This window comes from Thunnus thynnus, chromosome 10 (assembly GCF_963924715.1).
Source record: "Thunnus thynnus chromosome 10, fThuThy2.1, whole genome shotgun sequence".
Lineage (NCBI taxonomy): Eukaryota > Metazoa > Chordata > Actinopteri > Scombriformes > Scombridae > Thunnus > Thunnus thynnus.
In genome coordinates, this window is record NC_089526.1 from 4,872,310 (window position 1) to 4,891,063 (window position 18,754).

The following is an 18,754-nucleotide window of genomic DNA, read 5'->3' on the forward strand; positions in this document are numbered from 1 at the left end:
TGGACGCCCGTTAATTAACGAGCGGACCTACAAGTGTCCGTTCAGTCCGCTATTCTATCGGTAATATAGTAAATATTACACAACACAAGCCAAACATAAAGTCCTAACTGTATGCTTGAGACATGATGCCTATTAACATCTAGCAACTGTGGGTAACAGTAGCTGTTAATATGAGGCTACCCAGTCGGCAGAATACATGAATATGAGCCCTTTAGATCAGCTAACAGAAACGATTCACTAACGAACAGCAACTATAACAACATTCTCAAACACTTCACTCACTTGCGCTACACGCACTTGACACCAGATGACAGTTAATACAAAGCAAAGTCCTTAATCCAACAGAGCGTCTGATGCGTGGCAGATTTCAGACTATCGTCTTGAGGAAAAACTGTGGGTCATCCTAGCTCAGTTCTGATGAGCCCCAAAGTCCATGTCATGTGAGGCAGAGTTCAGTTGGGGGAAGAGAGAGGGAGAGAGGGGAGTGCATGAAGCATCAAGGTTGTTGCTATGGTTACCTGCCAGCCAATGGGAAACTTGTGTGTTCTGTGTCTTTGGTATAAAATTGAATCAAACTGTTTCCTCTGATCCATCTGCTAAACTGTTAGTTTTCTGAAATCCACCACTGGACCGAGTATAAATCTTGTTTAACAGGCAGAGAGTGAATGAATAAACAGCCAGTACAGATATAGCTGCTGCTGTCAGTCCCAGTACACAGTAGAGGCCGATCCTTTCCCGACTCGCTGTGTTTGGTGTCTCAGGTTCAGGCCAATCCCTCGCTGCTGTAAAGACACCAAACACATCTGTGTCATTCATGTGAAGAAACAACATTTCACTAAAGAAAACTAAATAACCACAACACATTAAGTTGAAACATATTTCATAGTTCTGCTGAGTTTTACTGAATCATCTTACCAGTGACGTTGAGTCGGCATTTTCCTCTGTTCCGACCATAATCTGTTCTCACTCCACACAGGTACAGACCCGAGTCATCAGTCCTGATTCTGGACACATGAAGTCTGATTCGTCCTTCTCTGAGGGCGTCTTTGTCACACTGAACTCGTCCTGCAAACTGTCCATCCTGAAACTCTGAGACCTCAACACCCTTATATAGATAATACAGGACCAAGGGTTTAACATCAGTTAACAGTTCACAATTAATTATAGATACGGTGGAGGAACTGTCAGTTTTGGTTGTAAACATCCATTCCAGTGTGATGTTGTCGTTCTCCTCTGCCTGGTAGGAGGTCTCTGTCACGTTCAATACAAATGTTCCTGTTGAGGAGACAGAGAGGGAAAGTGAGGACCAGACAAACTAAGAACTTTAACATTTGAGCCCTTAAACTCCACCTATATATATTTAGAAATACAGCTAAGTGTTTAAAGATACAAGAGTATAAAAAGGTAATGCATGATGTCAATAATTAATACAATCTAATCAATAACTGAAGATAGAGGATCTTCCCAACTGTCATCTACCAGCTTTAATAGTTCTAATGTTTTCACTGATATATTTTAAAATGGAAGTCATAAAATATGTTTGTGAGGCTGAAGGTTTATTCTGTTGTTCATCTTTATGTCAAACTGAAGGTTTAAACTAACCACAGACACAGGAGGTCAGGCTGATGAGCAGAAGGATCCTGCAGATCATCTTCTCCCTGTGAGAGGAGACAGAGGAGAGGAGTCATCAACACATGAGGTCAAAGTTCAGTCATCACACTTGTGAAAAGATAAGTCAGGTTTCATTCATGCATCACAACATGTGCTCATGTCCATGATCCAGTAATAACGTGTTGCACTTGAAAAGGTGTCAAGGTTAAAATACAGAATATTTTAAATATTTAGACATCTATTTGTATCTCAGCTCAACAGCATTCAGTGACTTTATTTCAGCTTCTTCAACAAATGTAATAAATTTAAACATTGTCACTGAAATGCTGTTAAAACACGTTAAGATTATGCTTCCTATTTAAAAATCTCACTTTCAAACTACATTCTTCATCACAATCCTGCTCACTCAGCATATTAACATATAATCTCCAATATTATAGGAATTATATTCCATCAGTGCGACCAATCACATCATGAGTGATAGAGATAATTATTCATTGATCCCACATGTCTAAAGCTTCATACCGATTGTTTAAATTGAAACTGAGATTACACATTATGTGCAATAAAGATTTCAGTGCAGGAGCTGCTCTAACAAACTGACAGCTGTCTTGTGCACAGAGTCACAGAGTTAAAACGGAAGGACAAGCAGAGGTTTTATTCTGAGCTGAGGGTGAATTCACGCTGTGTGATATTTGAATGTGAAGGAAAAAAACGCTGTTCAAACTGACTGATGCGCATAAAAGCGGCAACTTTAGAAAGTCCTTGAGTAACTCAACTAATATCCAACCAGATAGTAAACCTCCGCTAATGAATGTGCTTCGATATGCGCTAAAATACGGACTGAATGAATGAGGAGATGAAACAGCGTGTCTGACTCTGTAAGAGAGAGGAGACAGAGAGAAACTCCGGGTTTGTGGAAGAAAACCTGCCAGCGAGCAGGTTAGCTTCACAGAGTCAGTTACTGCGGTAACTGACCCAAAGTTTAAGTTAGCTCTCTTCTGAAACTGAAAATCAAGACTTTCCCTCATCTCAGGGTGAACAAACTCAAGAGTTTTCACTAAACCCGCTTTCTGAAACAGGCTCCTGATCAATAGACGGGATATTTGTTCATCTTGTTATTGAACAAGTGGAACACAGCTTTGGACCCCCGGTCCTCCCGCTGGTTAAAAACAACAACACATTTGGTCTTTGCAAACAGAAATTATGTACGTGTTTATTTGCATATAGAGCAGAGAAGTGAGATCTGATCACAAGCAGTCACTCAAGACGCATGTCAATGTCAGGTGTAAACTGTTTCTCTTTCTTTCAACATCACTACACCCTGCAATTCTTCCTCACTTCTGTCTCCTCTCTCCTGATTCCTTCACTCATTCTGGAAATGTAAAAAGTCTTCCATGTAAAAATCGGAGTGAGGATGAAGCAGAACTTTAACACGTATGGTGATAATTACAGTAATTGTGGACAAACAACACACAGTGGGAATGCATAAGCAGTCAAGCTATCCAAACTATCAAACTGCATTAACATTACTGTCATGTAAAGGAACAGCACTAGATAAATGGGACGCTTAAAACAACACTAATGTCAATTTCAAAAACTTTAGCTTTACTGAAGAGTTTTCGCTGCTACTTCGTTGTGTTTTGTCAAACACATTATAATTTGATGCTGCATATTGTCTCTGCATGTGCCAGTGTATAAAGGTGGAGGACCATATTAATGTGTAAAATGTCTCTTGTTGGTCTCCTCTTGCTGCTGTTTTGTCTAATTTTAGGTTTGTTCTAAGTGTCAGCCATATTTAACACTGTTCCACATTTTAGAACCAACTGCTATCCTTACTTTGTTTGGTAAACTGTAGTTTTATTTCTTTACCAGTTTATTGTCTCTTCCCTGTTATAGTTGTAGTTAAACACACTAAGACACATGAGTGGTTCATGTGTTTACTGTGTGAGTGTGTTTAGGTTGTTGTGACTGCATGGTGAGTATACAGCAACACCTCTAAGCTCTCCTCAGTGTAGCCTGACATCCCATTTACCAGCCTCAGCACATCAGGGTGGACATTTATTGAACACCTGAACAGTATTTCTCACTAAATATAATGTAAATCCTACTTAAGTCTTAACGTGTCTCATATTTGTATCTGTCTCTTACACTTAAATGAGTATTTACGCATAACATAAACGAACTTTGTTGCAGTTTAATACCGTTGTAGAAATGCACATAGTTAACAAACACGGCTCACATGAGAGAAAGAGCAGCGATGATACACTGCAGAGTGTACTTTATACACCAAATCTCTCAATATTAACGCTCATCGTTGGGTTGAGACATGACAATATCATCCATTGGAAAAAGTTAAGTTAAATGTACCTTAGCCTACCCGAGAGTTTTTCCTCACGTTTCTGTGCAAATAATCCAACACTTCATTAAAATCCAGGAATTGACGGGATTACTCCATGAAACATCACCGTGTTGGGATATTCTCTACTCTACTCTTGTATATTCGGTAAAGTACCGGTATGAACCTCCTGAAAGACAGCTGTGGTACTATGATAATAACAGAAATCATATAAAACTGCAGTCAGCTTTTGTTTATTTCACAAATATCAGATAGGCCCTACAATAATTATAATGTCAATCATTTTTTTAAAAAAAAGCATGTTTCATGTTTTAAAAAGTAAATAAAAAGTACTTACAGTGTGACAACAGCAGAGAAAAGTGCAGAAAATCTTGAGACATATAGAAGCAAACTGTTGCAGAACTTTACGAAAAAGGTTAAGCTGCAGGAAGCACAGAAAGTTATCCGCTGTGTCAACCGTTATCTTTACTTTTATAGATCTGTGAAAACTGTCAGAAAACAAGTCCGTTATTACTTACCAATGCCTTGCTTAATTCTGAGCAAGAAATCACAAAAGGTTGGCAGGGAGTGTCCCTTATGTTGTTTTACCAGCAACACAAGTGTAGAGCGTTTCACAAGTTAAACAGAAAGGAGAACTGCATACATTCGAGATTCTCCACTGGGGGAAATTACTAACCGCATATGCTGGTTTGTTCATGCGGTATAGCTCAGTGTGAGTCGACAGGAAACCATCGGGTTTTAAGACGTTGCATTTTTAAATGTACTGTGGTCTGCAAGGCTCAGTATGCAAAAAAGAACTGTTTCGGTTCAACGTTAAGAGTTGTCTGGGGGAAGTAACTAACCACCCACACAACTTCACTCATGGTGTAAGATGCTTTATTCCATAACAGCAAACTGTTAACTACTAGAAACATCGTAGAGTTAGTGTGGAGAACAGTAACACTAATCACTGTGTACCAGATAACATCTGTGGTGATTTAGAACACAATTTACCTAAACTTATGTCCGTAAACACAATGTCTCACATGCTGGGAACTCCGTCCACCTACCCCCAACAACTACAGTATTAAATCAAATAAAACAACTGGTAAATGTGTCTGAAAAGAAAATGAGTGGTTAAAGAAACAGACAATATAGAGATAAGAGGTGTCTGTAAAGTAAGTAAGTAAACCCGGTGTTTCTCTCTGTCTCCTCTCTCTTACAGAGCCAGAAAAACTACAGTTTACCAAACAAAGTAAGGATAGCAGTTGGTTCTAAAATGTAGAACAGTGTTAAATATGGCTGACACTTAGAACAAACCTAAAATTAGACAAAACAGCAGCAAGAGGAGACCAACAAGAGACATTTTACACATTTCCAGAGTGAGTGAAGGAATCAGGAGAGAGGAGACAGAAGTGAGGAAGAATTGCAGGATGTAGTGATGTTGAAAGAGAAAGAAACAGTTTACACCTGGCATTGACATGCGTCTTGAGTGACTGCTTGTGATCAGATCTCACTTCTCCGCTCTATATGCAAATAAACACGTACATAATTTCTGTTTGCAAAGACCAAATGTGTTGTTGTTTTTAACCGGCGGGAGGACCGGGGGTCCAAATCTGTGTTCCACTTGTTCAATAACAAGATGAACAAATATCCCGTCTATTGATCAGGAGCCTGTTTCAGAAAGCGGGTTTAATGAAAACTCTTGAGTTTGTTCACCCTGAGATGAGGGAAAGTCTTGATTTTCTTCAACAAACCCAGAGTTTCTCTCTGTCTCCTCTCTCTTACAGACTCAGACACGCTGTTTCATTTCCTCATTCATTCAGTCCGTATTTTAGCGCATATCGAAGCACATTCATTAGCGGAGGTTTACTATCTGGTTGGATATTAGTTGAGTTGATCAGTCAGTTTGAACAGCGGTTTTTGCCTTCACATTCAAATATTACACAGCGTGAATTCACCCTCAGCTCAGAATAAAACCTCTGCTTGTATCAGAGCCATAATGAACCACTGATATACAACAATAACAGACTTGATGGAGGAAACAACATTCTTGATCTTTACCTTGTTTATCATTTTGATATCAGGAGTCCTCGTTAAACTTTGTTATGTGCACTTTGTTCACTTTATTGAAATAATGCTGAGAAGCACATCTACCTCATAAACCACCTCATCTGTGTGATTTATTTTCAAATGAAATATAACATTAACATTTATATCTTGTCTATCGTGTGCTTGAAGGTTGTAATGAAGTATTCAGGTTAAGACCCTTCAAAGCTGCTTGTTCTCATGTGTTATGAACACTGGTGTTAAACTAGTGCCACACAGGAAGTGATGCGTTTGTTTATAATGACCACAACAATCTTTTCATCATGTTTGTTGATCGTCTAACGTCATGAAAACTGTAAAACTGTGAGTTCTGACCTTCTTTCCAGAATTTATATCTTTAACTTCTCAACATTGATCTTTGTTGTTTTATTGTAATGTGTAATTGAAACTGAGATTTACTGTTGCTGTTTTTAATCCTGTCTGTTACAGTGAGCTCTTATTTACTGTCTGTTATTGATTATCAGTCTTTCACATGTATGTTTGAGAGAAAACCTTTGAACTGGAAACACTGGTATTAAGGATAAAGACCAGCAGAGGGAGCTCTTCACTGGAAGTCAGCTCATCTTGTTTAGAGATCCTCACCTGGCTGCAGGTTACAGCTGTGTGCTCATTTACACCTTTAGACTCATTGAAACATAACAGATGTATCACAGAGATCTGCTACTGTTATGTGTTTTATCTGTGATATTTACTTAGAATTTTTTTTGAGGATTTTTTTATTTGCTGACTGAGATTTTTTTGAAATAATTTATTTTTGCTCACCTTATATTCTTTCTCTCTCTCTCTCTCTCTCTCTCTCTCTCTCTCTCTCTCTCTCTGTCTGTTTCTCTCTCTCTCTCTCTCTCTCTCTCTCTCTCTCTCTATATATATATATATATATATATATATATATATATATTACAATGTATTTTCTATTCTTGTAACATCTATTTGTGTGTTTATGTTTTGTGTGAAGATCATAAAACAAAATGTTGTGGCCCTTTCTTGCCAATAAAGATTCAGACAGTCTGGTTCAGAGCAGTGCCTCACATGAACTCTTACTACAGATTCTGTGTTGTAATTAAGTATATGAAATATATACAATAGAACATGTACAAATACATAACAGTAAAGCATACTTAGAGTAACAACATGCAAAAAATTATATGTGATTAGTTGTAACTTGGTTAAAACATACAGAGGTGCTAGTAGAGAACACAAGTTTGTAGAGTGTTTGGTTCATTTCAGACTTGTTTGAGGTTTGAACATCACAACTCATTGTTCACTGGGTTGGATTACCTATCAGGATGGACACACAAGAGTCAAACTTTCTCTCATAAAAATAGGGATTTATTTACAATATGTACACATTATAAACTGTACATGAGGAAAGGCAATGCATTGTTAAATTAGATTTTGGAAACCTTACACCCTAAATAGATGAGAAATATTATTTGACAAGAGCTTGGAACTCCTAATTAGCACAATAAGTCCTCATTAAGGATGACTGTCAGATGGTTGTGTTAAGATCAAGATTTCTTTTTTGTCTCAGCACTCACATACACTGAAACGAAATTTGATCTTTGCATTTGACCCATCCTCTACACTAGGAGCAGTGGGCAGCCACAGTGCCGCGCTCAGGAACCAACTCCAGTTGTTTTGCCAGCACCAGTGGTCAGGGGAACTGACAGGAGCACACCTGGTAGCACCTGAGCCACGCAGCTCAGACGTAACTGCAGCTGTGCATCATCTAGAGATTTGGTGTGTTGCCTATTTTTTCCCGTGTGAGGCTTTTCTCAGCAAAAATAGAGTGAAAATGATCTGTTGACAGTCATATTGACATCATACCATCAACATTACACCTCTTAATATGAACTTAATGTTTATCATGAATAGTCCAACTAGACACCCTGGTGTCCATCATACACAACTTAAATAATTACCTTTATGTTCATCCTCTTTATACATACATAATCAATGTGTAAGTGTCCAGCATGTCCCAACACTCACAGAAAGCATAAAATCAAGGCAGGATGTGTTTTAATCATTATTAGTTTTTACAGTTTGTAATTTAAGTGCATGAAGCATCAATGTTGTTGCTATGGTTACCTGCCAGCCAATGGAAAACTAGTATGTTCTGTTTCATTGGTATAAAATTGAATCAAACTGTTTCCTCTGATCCATCTGCTAAACTGTGAGTTTTCTGAAATCCACCACTGGACCGAGTATAAATCTTGTTTAACAGGCAGAGAGTGAATGACTAAACAGCCAGTACAGATATAGCTGCTGCTGTCAGTCCCAGTACACAGTAGAGGCCGATCCTTTCCCGACTCGCTGTGTTTGGTGTCTCAGGTTCAGGCCAATCCCTCGCTGCTGTAAAGACACCAAACACATCTGTGTCATTCATGTGAAGAAACAACATTTCACTAAAGAAAACTAAATAACCACAACACATTAAGTTGGAACATATTTCATAGTTCTGCTGAGTTTTACTGAATCATCTTACCAGTGACATTGAGTCGGCCTTTTCCTCTGTTCCAACCAGAATCTGTTCTCACTTCACACTGGTACAGACCCGAGTCATCAGTCCTGATTCTGGACACATGAAGTCTGATTCGTCCTTCTCTGAGGGCGTCTTTGTCACACTGAACTCGTCCTGCAAACTGTCCATCCTGAAACTCTGAGTCCTCAACACCCTCATATAGATGATACAGGACCAAGGGTTTAACATCAGTTAACAGTTGACAATTAATTATAAGTACGGTGGAGGAACTGTCAGTTTTGGTTGTAAACATCCATTCCAGTGTGATGTTGTGGTTCTCCTCTGCCTGGTAGGAGGTCTCTGTCACGTTCAATACAAATGTTCCTGTTGAGGAGACAGAGAGGGAAAGTGAGGACCAAACAAACTAAGAACTTTAACATTTGAGCCCTTAAACTCCACCTATATATATTTAGAAATACAGCGAAGTGTTTAAAGATACAAGAGTATAAAAAGGTAATGCATGATGCCAATAATTAATACAATCTAATCAATAACTGAAGATAGAGGATCTTCCCAACTGTCATCTACCAGCTTTAATAGTTCTAATGTTTTCACTGACATATTTTAAAATGGAAGTCATAAAATATGTTTGTGAGGCTGAAGGTTTATTCTGTTGTTCATCTTTATGTCAAACTGAAGGTTTAAACTAACCACAGACACAGGAGGTCAGGCTGATGAGCAGAAGGATCCTGCAGATCATCTTCTCCCTGTGAGAGGAGACAGAGGAGAGGAGTCATCAACACATGAGGTCAAAGTTCAGTCATCACACTTGTGAAAAGATAAGTCAGGTTTCATTCATGCATCACAACATGTGCTCATGTTCATCTTCCTTATTCTACATGACTGAGCAAAGGACTTTTAGTCAGATCTCAATCAGTCTACAGTTTGTTCTTCTATGAATTCAGTTCAAGTAACATGTTTTTAAAAGCCTTTCTCAGGTGTCTGTGTGCAGTAATGTAACTGTGCTACAAGATGCTGCAGGTTAAGTTGATTACAATATCTGAAGGTGCAGTTAATATTTCAGGGTTCTTCGTGTGGTAGGGAGCACTAGGAAACACTTCCCCCAAACTGATGTTGAACGCAGCCCTTGTCTGTTCACTTGCCCATCCCTTCCTATCAATCAGGTTCTGATTATTGTTGATTGTTGTTTTAGCTTCCTTGCTAGTGCTCCCTGAGTCTTACCTTTGCATACCACAGTGGTAAGTGTGTGTGTTGACGCTGCACATTTATCTTTAAAAAAGAGCCTGTGTCAGAGCGGGAAAAGTGTCAATAAGTTAACACAATAAAGTTTTATTCAGTGTTGTCCATCAATTCATCATTTACCAGACTTACATTTCCTTGATGATGATAAAGTGGAATCTGACTGTGTATCAGGCTGCAGCTACATCACATTTTAAATATATTTGTTCAGCTTTAATCTGACGGACAAAACACAGGAGGCAGCAACTGAAGATGAAAAATATAGTTAAAGATTTAAAACATATATAGATCAAAGACATAGAGACATGACTGTAGCTCTCAGTCTGATCCAGTAATAATGTGTTTGGTGATTTGCACTTGAAAAGGCGTCGAGGTTAAAATACAGAATATTTTTAATTTTTAGACATCTATTTGTATCTCAGCTCAACAGCATTCAGTGACTTTATTTCAGCTTCTTCAACAAATGTAATAAATTTAAACATTGTCACTAAAATGCTGTTAAAACACGTTAAGATTATGCTCCCTATTTAAAAATCTCACTTTCAAACTACATTCTTCATCCGCATCACAATGCTGCTCACTCAGCATATTAACATATAATCTCCAATATTATAGGAATTATATTCCATCAGTGCGACCAATCACATCATGAGTGATAGAGATAATTATTCATTGATCCCACATGTCTAAAGCTTCATACCGATTGTTTTAATTGAAACTGAGATTACACATTATGTGCAATAAAGATTTCAGTGCAGGAGCTGCTCTAACAAACTGACAGCTGTCTTGTGCACAGAGTCACAGAGTTAAACCGGAAGGACAAGCAGAGGTTTTATTCTGAGCTGAGGGTGAATTCACACTGTGTAATATTTGAATGTGAAGGCAAAAACCGCTGTTCAAACTGACTGATGCGCATAAAAGCGGTAACTTTAGAAAGTCCTTGAGTAACTCAACTAATATCCAACCAGATAGTAAACCTCCGCTAATGAATGTGCTTCGATATGCGCTAAAATACGGACTGAATGAATGAGGAAATGAAACAGCGTGTCTGGCTCTGTAAGAGGGAGGAGACAGAGAGAAACTCCGGGTTTATTTACTTACTTTACAGTCACCTCTTAATTCTATATTGTCTGTTTCTTTAACCACTAATTTTCTTTTCAGACACATTTACCAGTTGTTTTATTTGATTTAATACTGTAGTTGTTGGGGGTAGGTGGGCGGAGTTCCCAGCATGTGAGACATTGTGTTTACGGACATAAGTTTAGGTAAATTGTGTTCTAAATCACCACAGATGTTATCTGGTACACAGTGATTAGTGTTACTGTTCTCCACACTAACTCTACGATGTTTCTAGTAGTTAACAGTTTGCTGTTATGGAATAAAGCATTTTACAGCATGAGTGAAGTTGTGTGCACTGTTATTTACTTCTTCCAGAATGAACGCGAGGAAGTGTGCAGCACGGCAACGCCTGTACTAACTCAAAAACATTGTCGCAATGGAAAAACACTGTTGGTTCCTCCTTGACCGGACGACGACTGCGGGGCGCAGTTAGTGTTTAGGTGGACACGTCCCTTGCAGAAAAAGAAACAGAAACTGTGTGTTGGGAAACGTTGAGAAATTTTCTACTTTACTGTTGTTTATTCGGTAAGGTAGCCTACCGATATGAACCTCCTGAAAGACAGCTGCGGTATTATGATAATAACAGAAATCATAAAATAATGCAGTCAGCTTTTGTTTGTTTTCACAAATATCGTATAGATCCTACAATTGCTATATCATTTCGATAATTTCATTAAGAGCATTTTTCCCGTTTAAAAAAGTAAACTGAATAGTACTTACAGTACAGCAACTTTAGCGCACTACGCAGCAAACTGCTGTAGTTCACGATCAAGATTAATGAGCTGCGACTAACAGGCAGACCTTACTATCCGCACCCTCAGCTACAGCTACAGTTGCAGTTACATACGTCACTGTAGTACGACGCGGCTGATGGCACAATTACTACTATTTTATTTGCCATTTGTTGACTAACCGTACAGCCACCTTCACTCATGGTGTAAGATGCTTTATTTCATAACAGCAAACTGTTAACTATTAGAAACATCGTAGAGTTAGTGTGGAGAACAGTAACACTAATCACTGTGTACCAGATAACATCTGTGGTGATTTAGAACACAATTTACCTAAACTTATGTCCGTAAACACAATGTCTCACATGCTGGGAACTCCGTCCACCTACCCCCAACAACTACAGTATTAAATTAAATAAAACAACTGGTAAATGTGTCTGAAAAGAAAATTAGTGGTCAAAGGAACAGACAATATGGTGACAGTATTAATAAGTATTAATGAAAATCTTTTACTATTAGATTCTGTTGTATATTATATATTATCTTGTATATTCGGTAAAGCACCGGTGTGAGCCTCCTGAAAGACAGTTGTGGTACTATAATGCAGGGTAACGCTTTTTAAATTTGATGATTTTACGGCGAAATAAAAGTGTATTTGTTTCAAATAATAGTTATTATGATGTTTCTAGTAGTTAACAGTTTGCTGTTATGGAATAAAGCATCTTACACCATGAGTGACGGTGGGTGTACGGTTAGTTATATCCACCACAGTACATATGCTTCAACCGGACCGCACCATACCGACGTAACTCCAGTGCATGTGTCGAGATGACAGATCTCGCACGACAGGAGCATAGAGACCTCTCTAAGTCACTTCGACCGGGCCCAATTTCACCCACAGAATAACTGTAACGTTGCCTGTACAGTATTGCAATCCAGTCTTGAATGGCAAGAAAGTAAAAATTTAAATACATTGTAATGGCAATTTTCATTTTTCGATGTCCTTTCTTTTCCTGTTTTTCCAGTTTGCCATTACTACACAGGTAGGTTAAGTTAGGAGTGATCTTACGCAGATTCAAGAACAGATTTTCCAGTCCGTTGGCTGCCGTTTAGTTTGTTGTTTTATTGAAGTCTTTGTACATGACATGAACATACCGGGTTTCTATCCTGCCAGCTGTAGTGTGCGTCTGTTCCCGATCTGTGAAGAACTGTATGTGCCCCACCTGCCTGTGCCTTCCGTTTCCTGTCACCTATGCCCCTAAATATACAACCCTGTGCATCTCATGACTGCCACCCAGTGTCCAAAATAATACTGCAAGTTATAACTAAACAAATGACATGCCAACAATCAACATAAATGGCTCCTACATACCGGCCCCTAATTGTTTTAAGTATATAACAAAACAATTACCAATAAATAATAAAAAGGTGCCATATCCATTATACATTACATATACAATTTTCAAAAAATGCATGTACTATGTGTTGGCATTTCTTCTTTACTGATTCTTCAATCTTCCCTTTTTTTTTCTTTTTTTTTCTTTTTGCCGTTTAGGTCTCGGCTTCTTGGAGCAGACATATCTTTGTTATTGGTCTTTCCAAGATGCTGCTCTTTGTCTGAAGTCGAACTGTGCGCACAAGTCCTTGTGCATCTGGTTTAGTTTCCAGTATTCTGCCCATTAGCCATGAGCCTCGTGGTGCAGTAGAATCAACCACCACAACAATGTCACCTGGAGCAAAGCTTCTTTTCACCTTTGACCACCGTTGTCGTTCTTGGATAAGAGGTAAGTATTCCTGTGTCCACCGTTTCCAAAAGAGATCTGCCATGTATTGCACTTGTCTCCATCTGCGTTTGATGTACAAATCTTCTTTTACAAAGAGTCCAGGTGGTAGTATTGGCTTAGTCTTCAACAGAAGAAGATGGTTTGGTGTGAGTGCTTCCAGATCCATTGGATCATTAGCAGAGATTGCAGATTCCAAGTGAGGTTTTGGCCATTCTCTGTCTGGCTTACAGAGAAAATCTGGTCCCTGGATCCATCTTTTGCAGCTCAAGAAGCGGTCTGCTGTTAGTCCTCTAGAGGCTTCATCTGCAGGATTTTCCTTTGTGTTAACATATCTCCATTGTGATACATCAGTAGCATCCCTTATAAAAGAGGTCCTGTTTGCTACAAATGTTTGGAAGCGTTTGGTTTCGTTGTTGATGTATTTAAGCACCGTTGTGCTATCGGTCCAGAAGATGGATTTGTCCAGTTGAAGCTGTAATTCCTTCCGCAGCATTGTGTCAACTTTGACAGCTAGGACTGCAGCTGTGAGCTCCATTCGGGGAATCGTTATTTGTTTCAATGGTGCCACTCTGGATTTTCCTATTATGAATGCAACATGCGCTTCTCTGTTATAGTTTTCCAGTCTTATATATGAGGCAGTACCATAGCCACTTTCACTGGCGTCTGAAAAGTGGTGTAGCTGTGCAAATCTGATTTGACCAAAACTTGTGGGCTTCATGCACCGGTCTACTTTAAACTCTGCCATCTTGTTAAGGTCTGCTAGCCATCCTGTCCACCGATGCAAGAAGGTTTGGGGTATGTTTTCATCCCATCCAAGTTTTCTCTTACAGAGCTCCTGCATAATCAGTTTGGCTGGCAGAGTAAATGGTGCTACAAATCCTAAAGGATCGTATATAGAGCCGACTACGGACAAGATGCCACGTCTGGTGTATGGTCGTTCCTGTGCAGCAATTTTGAACTTGAAGACATCTGTTTCAACACACCAGTGCAATCCCAGGGCTCTTTCCATTGGCAGATTGTCTTTGTCCAAGTCCAACTCCTTAGTCTCTTTGGTTCGGTTTTCTTGGGGAATGGATGCCAATACAGCACGGCTGTTGCTGATCCACTTTGACAGCATGAATCCTCCCATTTTGCAGAGAGCAGTCAAGTCTCTTACCATTTGAACTGCTTCCTGTTCCGAAGGCAGGGATTTCAAACAATCATCTACATAGAAGTTGTTCTTTACTGTGTTTGTTACCTCTGATGGAAAGTGACCTTTGTTGTCATCAGCAGTCTTCCTTAATGCAAAGTTTGCACAACTTGGTGACGACACGGCTCCAAAGAGATGTACTTTCATCCGGTATTCAACAAGATCTTGCTGCACATCACCATCGGGCCACCACAGGAATCGCAGATAGTCAACATGCTTTTCTGATACTCTGACTTGATGAAACATTGCTTTAATGTCAGCCATCAAAGCAACCGGCTCTTGTCTGAATCTGATGAGAACTCCAATGAGTGAGTTGGTAAGGTCTGGACCCTGCAGCAATTGGCAGTTAAGTGATGTTCCTTTAAAGACTGCACCACAGTCAAACACTACCCTTAAGGTTCCTTTCTTTGAGTGATACACTCCGTGATGTGGGATGTACCAGAGTTCTCCATCGCTTCGATTCAGCTGGTCAACTGGTACCACTTCAGCATAACCATTAACAATCATTTCTGTGAGGAAAGATGTATATTCATCATGAAATTTTTTATTCTTGGCAAACTTGCGTTTCAGGCTTTGGATGCGCTGCACTGCAATGCAACGGTTATTTGGCATGCTGGGCTTTTCTTGTGTGAAAGGTAAGTCTAGGCAGTAGTGTCCATCTGTCACTTTTGCTGAGCGATTCACAATGTCCAAGAATTTTATATCTTCCCTAGACATTTCCTCTGTTTCCTTACTGGTTCCTTCACTGAAGTCATGATTGTACTGTTTGACCAGTAGCTCCTCCAAGTTTACAATGGATATTCGATTGACAGCAGCAGCAGGGCAGTCATTTTCATCCCTTATGCTTTTGTCTCCTCTCAGGGGACCATAGATGACCCACCCCAGTAGGGTCCTCACAGCATATGGTCCATCCCCTTGGCTGTTGACCAGCTCCCAAGGTTCCAATACCTTTGAAGCATTTGTCCCGATGAGTAGGTCAATGCCAGAGTCTATTTCATGAATCTTGATATCCTTCAAGTAAGGCCATTGTGTCAGATCTTCTTGTCTGGGAATGTTGAGCTGGGAAACAGGCATGGTTTTATGTGTGAACACATCAGATATTTGAATGAAATAGTCTTTGTCCAGACTAGATATTTCCAAACCTGAGATATGATGACTGGTCACAGGCTTCACTTGGTTCATGGTACGTAAAAGAATATTGGTCCTTTGCCCTGTTATGTTCAGCCTTCTCATCAAGCTTTCTGTGCAAAAGGTAGATGTACTTCCATGATCCAAAAATGCATATGTTTGCAGCACTGTGTCCCCCTTTTGGCTCTTTACTTGTACTGGTACAATGGAAAAGGTACAGTTTTCATCACCGGCCCCAATATGCCCACATGTATGAGGTGAGGGAACAGCATTACTCCCAGTTGCTTTTTCACTCTGTTCTGCATGTTCTGTTTTTTTTCCTTTGTCCTTTTGTTCAATGTGAAGTATTTCAGGATGATTTTGGTTGCACACATCACAAGTCAAACGACTCTTGCAGTCTTTGCTCATGTGTCCTATTTTTAAACATCCAAAACAGACTCCCTTCTCCTTTAAGAAGTCTATTTTTTCTCTGTGCATCTTCTTCCTGATCTGTGGACACCGCCCCAATGTGTGACCACTCTTGTTGCAGAACAAACAAGAACTTTGAGAATTGGTAGTAGATACATTTCCTTTCATTCCATTTGTTGTCAAATTTTCTTGTACTGATGTTTTTACAGGTGTTACAGCTGTTGCAAAACTGCTTCCTCTAGGTCTTGACTTTTCTCTTGTTTTAGTAGAGCTTTTGACAGTTGCAGCTGGCTTAGCATCCTGAATGTTTCCAAAAAGTGGATCTGATAGTATCTTCACTTGTCTCTCTATGAAGTCTACCAGGTCAGGAAATCTAGCTCGATGTCCACGCTGCTCCTGTAACTGACATGCTCTACTTCTCCACTTGTCTCTGAGCCTGTAAGGCAGTTTCAGAAGGATGGTCTTCATACTGGAAGCAACATTCATTTCCTCCATATAGGTGAGATGTTCCATTGCAGTGCAACAACCTCTAAGGAACAGTGAGAATGCTTGCAATGCTTCCACATCCTCTGATTTGATCACTGACCAGGCAAATGCTTTGTCCATATATGCAGTGGCAATCTTATGTTCGTTACCAAAATGTTCTTTGAGCAGATCTTTTGCTCTTTGATAGCCCTGGGCTGGGGGCAGATGTTGACAGCTGCGGACTAAGTCCTTTGGAAGCCCTCTTGTATATTGCTCTAGGAAATGCAAGCAGTCACTGTAGTCATCACACTTTTTTTCAACTCCTCTCTCAAATGCCCTGCGGAAAACTTCGTACTGTAAAGGATCACCATCATAAACAGGAATGACTCTTGGTGGTAAAGTAGAAGAGAGACTTTGTTGAGCCAGGAGAGCAGTGATGTCATTTTGCCTCTGTATTAGGTTACACATATCAACTTGATTGCCATCATTCAATACAGGGGGTGTAGTGCGAACATACCCCTGCATACGACTCTGTACATTTTGCCTTTGAGGAGAATATTGTATTAGATGGGTTGTATCATGAGGTCGAACAGATGGTCCATGAGCTGTTTCTTTTGGTCTAACAACCTGTTGCTGGGAAGAAGAGTTAGTTTCGATCAACACATTCTGTCTTTGCTGCACTTGTTCTGGTAAATATTCATTTGCGTGTGGATTTAATTTAGCTGATGTTTCATTTTGAGCAGTTCCTTTTCTCAAATAAGAGTTCATCCCATCAGAAACTCTAGAGCTGCTTCTTGATCCCAAGGCCTCAAGTATGTTGATTTTTGCATTGGTTGCTGCCAGTTCAGTTTCTAGTTCCAGTTGCTCTTTCTTTCTTTTCAATTGTTCTTCTTGTGCCTCAAGCTCATGTTTTTTCTTCAGGGCAGCAACATGTTCCATGAGAGCAGCCTTTTCTGCCTGAGCTCTAATGCAAGCAGAGGATGTTGAAGATGCACGTGATGAAGAACTGGATTTGTGCTTTGATTTAGGTTTTGAGGCATTTGAAACGCTGTCATCAGGTCCAATGTCATCTGAATTTACTACACTTGGTAGTATGACACTTTCAGCAATGGAGTGTGCAATTTGCTGTCCAGCCTCAGGTAACCACACCTTTACATCTTGTATAGACCCTTTAAAGATTTCCATTTTTCGTTGAAACCACTGATTTTGCTTTTCAAGTTCATCTTCAGGCAGTGGTAAATTCACCAGTGATTCATGGTTTTCCTTGGCTTCATCACAGAGCTTGATTAATTGAAACAAATTAGATTGTACTTCTCTTGCATTTTCCTTTAATTTCATGAGCTCTTTCAGCATTTCCATCAACTTGTTAGCTTGTTTACATTTCCTGTTTCGTGTCTTCTGACAATTTGCAATGAACAATTCCAAGCCTTTGGCAGTGTGTTTGATAACTCTTTTTTCCTTTTCAACATCGTCATCTTGTGACTGAGCATCAGACATATTTGTTCACTGTCTCTTTAAGACTTGTTGACGAAAGCCGTATGCTGCCGGCACAATGTTTCAAACAGCTGATCGATGTGCGATCATAGCTTTCAGTCTTCAGTCCACCAACTCCATTATAATAGCCGTCTTCCAATACGGCTTTGCATATAGCTTCTCCAATAAAGCTTAATGCTTGCATGTACTCACTCAGTTTGCGGTTTTCAATCACCGTCAGGTAAGCGCAGGTGACGAAGATGTCCACCTGGTTTGGTAATGGCGGCGTCCTCTTTGTTGTTCCGCGAGACAATGCTCAGTCCGTCTGAATGAATCACGAGCTCCAATTTCACTCGAAGAGCGAGTTCTTACTTAGGTGTAATGGCAATTTTCATTTTTCGATGTCCTTTCTTTTCCTGTTTTTCCAGTTTGCCATTACTACACAGGTAGGTTAAGTTAGGAGTGATCTTACGCAGATTCAAGAACAGATTTTCCAGTCCGTTGGCTGCCGTTTAGTTTGTTGTTTTATTGAAGTCTTTGTACATGACATGAACATACCGGGTTTCTATCCTGCCAGCTGTAGTGTGCGTCTGTTCCCGATCTGTGAAGAACTGTATGTGCCCCACCTGCCTGTGCCTTCCGTTTCCTGTCACCTATGCCCCTAAATATACAACCCTG

General features: G+C 39.7%; 2 protein-coding genes across 5 annotated transcripts in view; both read right to left on the reverse strand.

Annotated features, from left to right (window-relative positions):
* The window catches only part of LOC137190859 (programmed cell death 1 ligand 1-like), a 63,821-nt gene extending 54,079 nt beyond the window's left edge, over positions 1-9,742 (reverse strand). The window contains exons 1-3 of one of the 3 annotated variants that reach the window (XR_010930308.1): positions 9,231-9,742; positions 8,544-8,903; positions 7,900-8,410 (exon numbers count right to left, since the gene is read on the reverse strand). Coding sequence is in view for 1 of the 3 variants with exons in the window: in XM_067600550.1 (XP_067456651.1) it covers positions 8,298-8,410; positions 8,544-8,903; positions 9,231-9,279 (522 nt within the window). In the remaining 2 variants the exon portion in view is untranslated. Of the gene's footprint in view, positions 1-7,365; positions 8,411-8,543; positions 8,904-9,230 lie in introns of those variants that run through there. The other 2 variants (XR_010930309.1, XM_067600550.1) reach the window with 2 other exon arrangements.
* Positions 484-4,548, reverse strand: LOC137190850 (uncharacterized). 2 transcript variants are annotated; one of them, XM_067600537.1, is made up of 5 exons: positions 4,489-4,548; positions 4,308-4,391; positions 1,603-1,658; positions 916-1,275; positions 484-782 (listed from the first exon to the last, which is right to left on the reverse strand). In XM_067600537.1, the coding sequence occupies exons 3-5, from the start codon at positions 1,649-1,651 to the stop codon at positions 571-573; spliced, it is 621 nt and encodes a 206-aa protein (XP_067456638.1). In that variant the 5' UTR covers positions 1,652-1,658; positions 4,308-4,391; positions 4,489-4,548; the 3' UTR covers positions 484-570. The 2 variants fall into 2 exon arrangements, with proteins under 2 accessions (XP_067456638.1, XP_067456639.1); XM_067600538.1 differs by lacking the exons at positions 4,308-4,391; positions 4,489-4,548 and adding an exon at positions 3,992-4,236.
* Positions 9,743-18,754: the final 9,012 nt, after the last annotated feature.

Excerpts from the sequence above, each read along its gene's own strand:
- LOC137190850 (XM_067600537.1), bottom strand. The coding sequence starts at position 1,651 with ATGATCTGCAGGATCCTTCTGCTCATCAGCCTGACCTCCTGTGTCTGT. Across the intron at positions 1,276-1,602 it reads CCTGACCTCCTGTGTCTGTG|GAACATTTGTATTGAACGTG; the intron begins GTTAGTTTAAAC and ends TCTCCTCAACAG. Across the intron at positions 783-915 it reads ATGCCGACTCAACGTCACTG|CAGCGAGGGATTGGCCTGAA; the intron begins GTAAGATGATTC and ends GTGTCTTTACAG.